The sequence below is a fragment of the Mya arenaria genome, chromosome 17 (assembly GCF_026914265.1).
Source record: "Mya arenaria isolate MELC-2E11 chromosome 17, ASM2691426v1".
Classification (NCBI taxonomy): Eukaryota; Metazoa; Mollusca; class Bivalvia; order Myida; family Myidae; genus Mya; species Mya arenaria.
The window spans coordinates 41,713,573-41,719,091 of NC_069138.1; the positions used below are offsets into that span (position 1 = coordinate 41,713,573).

Sequence of the window (5,519 nt, forward strand, 5' to 3'; positions counted from 1 at the left end):
ACTTCATTTCACTGACATCTACAATCAATGTTAGCCCTTATTTCATTTACTTCGTTCTGACCCTACATAAAGACTTGCATAACCAATAGTTGGCCCGCGCTAACATCCAATTGCTGCATCTTGCAGCAACTTTTGTACTTGTATATTATTGCATTCCTAAAATATTGCATCAGGTAAAATACGGTCCTTTGAACATGTATGTATACGGTTAACATAGACTTAAACGTTATCTAAATTTTAAGTGCGTACTTGACAATACCGACCGGTCATATGATACTATTATAATATTTCGCCAGGCTTGCTAAGCTTTTTGATATATTACAATAAATGTGTTTAAATAAATCTACAATAAGCTGCAAAAGAAAGCGTGCACTATGTTCAGACGTATTGTTTTCTAAAACACTACCTGTATATACCCTTTGATATCGCTCGAACATGAATCGGATACAGTTCAATTTGATCAGGATTATGTAGTTTTGAACGATTAGGTGATGCAACTCAAGGGAAATGTACATATCAAAGGAAACGCGTTTTGTCATTACTTTTGCCTTGATAACTTACTGAATACAACCGATTACAAGAATTAACGCGACTTGCGCACATCAGCAAGACTTTTGGATGCTATAGAAGTGCAAATATTCGCCTACGTGAAAGTTTTCAACAAAGCTATGGTGATGCATATCGCCGCAGATTGGACAAAGTTAGAGTCACGAAGGCAATAATGGATCGCCTCCTACCATTACCATACTTGCGACGTCGCTTTAGAAATGCACCAAAGTCGACAAGACTGAATGATATCAGTGAGTACATCAATATGTGTCGTCTTATGTTGACAAATCTGTCTTAACGACCAAGGAAATCGTATGGGATCAGTGCTGTTACCGCGTCATAGCGCTGCTTGTGTGCACGACGTCATTTACCCTGGGCTGAGGGCATTAGGTATGCATTCATGATGATTAAAGCAGGTAATAACTTTTCTTTTTCACCCCTATCTAAATTCGTTCGCAAAAAAACACTAACAATGCTGTAATTTCAAATTAAACAAAACAAAAACATGAATTTGATCAGAATTCAAAACTTCATATCTATCACCAATACATTTCTGTCAAAATTTATACACAAAATTAACGAAAACTAAGTGCACCGTTTTTTGTACGTAAGTGTTTCAAGTGAAGAGCCGCCTGTGGTAACATTAGACACAGTATGTTCGAAAATAGGTGAATGCAGTTTAAGTCAATAGTACTTTCGTAATGTTGTCATTTTATGAATCGCCAATTTTTACTGCTTAGTTTGATTACATTATGATTAAGAATGTCGTGTTTTGTTTCTATTAAATTACGATGTTAACGTAGTGTTTGGAGCTATCTTTTGTCCAGTGGGATGGCAGTATTTCCAAATCTACCATACATTATATATCAGCAGTCTGACGCTTTTAATGTCCTCTGGTGAATCGGTAGATTTAAACACTTCTTTCAAATACTAAGCTGGTTAACGGTTATAAGAATGTACTTACCGAATAAATGGACCAAGTGTCTGAGACTCTCAATGCCCCTTTATTTTGGGTAATGCATACAAATTACCTTTAAGAATTACTTAAGCTCAAATTAAATAACCATATATGGGTACCTGTGATTTAAATACAGGTTTAAGACATTAAGTCCATATGATAAAATAAAGTGATCTGAAATATTGTAGGATTTTGATAAACACCTCTAGTTTTTTATATAGTATATATGAACTGTGTTGTTTGTGGAGTTTTGTCCATGTATCTGGTTTGTGATTGTTTTTTTTTTTTTTTATATGTCTTATGCGTTTTCCATGTGCTATTAAACGGGGTTTACGTATTAACTTTCGGCTCCTGCGATTGTTTCTGTAGTTTTTCTTATAGTTCTTAAGCATAAAGTATGGACACCGCAAAAAAATCAGAATAACATATTGTGTATCCTAGAGCGCATGCGCAAAATTACATCCGCAATAGTACGCGAAGGAAATAGGACGATTGTCGTCGAATTTGAAGACTTTGTAAAGAAAGATATTATTATTTAATAAATATATACTGTTGAGATACTGAACAATTGCAGAACCAAGGTCACTTTAAGAAGGCAAATAGGCATATATTACAGTAGCTTATGTCAGCAGAATAAGTTGAATAAGAAATATTGTTCGATTTAACTTTTTGGGCTGAAGCATTGTCATAAATAAGCTGTATGCCTTTGAAACCTTTACTTTGGCGTTTATTTTGATATATTTTGCAGACAGGTGTACTTTTTTTTGTAAAACTTCTGTGTGAGGTTTCTACTCGCTTATCAAGGAGTTTGTACAAAAGAGCAACTAGAATTGAGGAAAATGGCATATAAAGCCTTCTTGGCGCTTCTCGTACCCTTTGCAATGACAGGCTTTGTCTGATTTCTTTCTTTGCCATATTTTGTTATTTATGCGTCGCTGGGGTTCAAAATAATGTGAATAATCCCCAGTGAGCATCTCAGATATAGGCCAGGTTTAAAATTTTAATATTTAATTATTTAAAAAAAAAGCACAATCGAAACGGTCTGGTGCCAACAAGTGGGGGTTCCATTTAGCAAAGCAATAACTTTCTTTCAAACAATCAGTCAGAATATGACTTTCAATTCTGAAACGCCTAGACTGTAAGCTATTTGCGAAACAGTTTATCGGCAATCATCATCTACCAAAAATGTAGGTCAATTTAATGCAGAATGAATAAAAAATTCCCAGGTGTTAAATAAACATCCGCAATCATCTACATAAAATGCACATGCATTTATGCAAAGTGGTTTCGACGGACGGCCATAAGTGTCATCACAATATTTTTCCTACTTTTAAACCGAATAGAAATGGTCGGAATATTTTTTTGGTTTAACATTATTCTACTAAGTTCTGCAATGAATGAAGCGCGGACAACAGAATTGTTTTGTGAATTTGTATCCGGCGTATTATTAGCCCAAAATTAGTGAAACAAATTGGTCTTTTTTTTGCTATTTTTAACCGGACAAAAGCATGTGATAAATCGAATTTGATACTCTTCATTATATAATACACACATTTATTCAACTCATTCAGGAAATATATTAGAAAGCTCGCCAATGATATTATTTGTTGAATGAAATTATGAATTATTTGTCGACTCGTGAACAATCCTAATCTTAATAGGGTCCAATTTCAAAGCATATGTCTCACGTTCTGTGTTTTTGTCTTTAACCGTGTCCTCTAACGAGGATTTTCCCTGTAGCTTCCATTGTATTAGTAAAGCTTGTTATTTTGCCGTAATAACCGTTAACCATTTCTAAGAGTTCGATGTGATATTTTGTCGAATGGAATGTTTGGCGTTTTATTAGCGTTCAGCCATTTTTAATTTTTTATTAATCGGGCTCATTGGTTTATTTAACGAGATTCTGGGCAGACAGACAACATGAAGTCGGTTAACGTTTATCAGTATCAAGAAAAAGTTGTCAATGTGAACTATGTACACCTCAACATCCATTCATTAAATGAACGGCCTTCGAACGGAATTCATTTTTTTCACGTTATTTTGACGTCATGTTGAAAACTGTGTCCGGTTACGGTCGGTGGTTATAATTACAGAATGGGTAAAACAATTATACTGGCAGGTTTTATGAAGAAATAAAATATATTTTTTAAAAATCTGAAAAAAATAAATTCTTTTTTGGTTTAAATATAAGTAATGAATTACGTGATTGGTGTAATTATCGTTGATATGAACTTCACCAATCTCGCAATTCATTCCTTAAATGAAAAGATTTATATTTAATAGCACTAGTATAAACTTAACATTTGATGTCAATAAAACAACAACAAATAATCATACCGTTTGTTTTAACATATCCATACAGATACCAAACGAAAAACGCGAACAGAGCTTTCTGGTTCATCTTGTCAGACTGAATCTTTCCTCATCTGCATTTGGTACAAAGCGGAAGAGATGTTAACATTTGGAATCTGATTGGTTTTATGACAAAATATGTTTTGGTTGAAACGCAACGCTTGCGTAATCTTACATAATATGATGGAATGATATGCTAAAACATAGATTATCTGATAACAATCCCCAGTGAAAAATGTCACTTAGATAGCCATCAATTACTCGTGTCTAATAGCATTTTTTTGGTCCTCGGCTAAAAGCACAGTAGCACAACTGCTTTCATATTTATCGTTTGGGTTGTATTTGTTTCACATTTTCAACATCAATTTTGACCTTTTTTGACAAATCGGAAAAATGTTTTCCCGAAAATACGCAGAACATGGATATACTGGATTATGACAATAGACGTATTTCCGTTTAACATCTATTAATTTATGTCGAACGAAAAGGCAATCGGAATTTTATTCATAGAGTTCAAATAACCTTTAAAGCTGCACTCTCACAGATTTACCATTTTTACAACTTTTTTTTTTTATTTCTTGGAATGAGCAAATTTTGGCGTAAATTTTTGCAAATCAATGATAAAAGATTGCTGACAAAAGATCAGATCGCATATTTACATATTTCCGTTCGAAAGTTAATGTTTTATGGCTTAAACCGCTACCAACGGTTTAAAAAATGCATAAAACATCAATTTTTGAACTTAAATATAAAAATCTGCGGTCTAATTATTTGCCAGCAGTCTTATATAACTGGTTGTCATGCATTTTCGCATAAATTGGCTTGTTTCAAGACAAACAATAAAAAATGTTGTCAAAGCATTCAATCTGTGAGAGAGCAGCTTTAAGCAGTATATGTATAAATGTAGATATGTAGATATATAGATAAATATATATAGTGAGCGTAGCGCTGTCTAATTAAAAAGTTTAGAGACAACAGTTTATATAAACATTACGTGTCTTGGGATTTCTATATATAATTGAACGAAGATTCTGATTTTGTATTTCTGTTTTCAACCATTAATAGAAAGAAAATTTGATTGTACAAAGCAACATTTGATATTTGTTGATTGAAAATACATAGAATAGTAATCAAACAGACCTGCCTTCTTAAAAATACTGTATAAACTAAAACATTAAATAATAAATACCTGAAACCTGAATGCAGTACGATAATAAAATGAAATATAAGCTAAAACTTGATACTTGAACAATAAACTGGCCGTTTCGGTGAATCTCTTAAAATTGACAATAAAACATTTAATGTGTAACATAAAAACCAATTTGAACAGAATTAACGTATTCTTCGGGGGTTTCATAAAAATGCTAGGAGGTTTATCATACATTGGATAGATTTTCAGCAGTGCATTATTACGTATCATTGGCTGACGCATAGTCAACGCAAAATCTGAAGCAGGGTATGTGTATCGGAGGAGTGGCAGTGGCCGGACCTATAAACTCCCACAAAAGTTGAAATTCTTCATGATGAAGTATCGTACTTAGTGCCTGCCTATCTGCAATTTCATTGGTTAAAAATATATGTTGTATCCTGAAAAGGTTATGTTATAAATAATAAAATAACGTTTTACTTCGCCATTGTTGATCAAGCATATATCTACAAA

General features: G+C 33.2%; 1 protein-coding gene across 1 annotated transcript in view; it reads right to left on the bottom strand.

Moving 5' to 3' along the window:
• LOC128223684 (neurogenic locus Notch protein-like) overlaps nucleotides 1-3,979 on the bottom strand; it is a 51,541-nt gene extending 47,562 nt beyond the window's left edge. Inside the window, exon 1 of the mRNA XM_052932989.1 lies at nucleotides 3,845-3,979. Coding sequence (XP_052788949.1) covers nucleotides 3,845-3,908 — 64 coding nt within the window. The 5' untranslated portion in view covers nucleotides 3,909-3,979. The remainder of the gene's footprint in view (nucleotides 1-3,844) is intronic.
• Nucleotides 3,980-5,519: the final 1,540 nt, after the last annotated feature.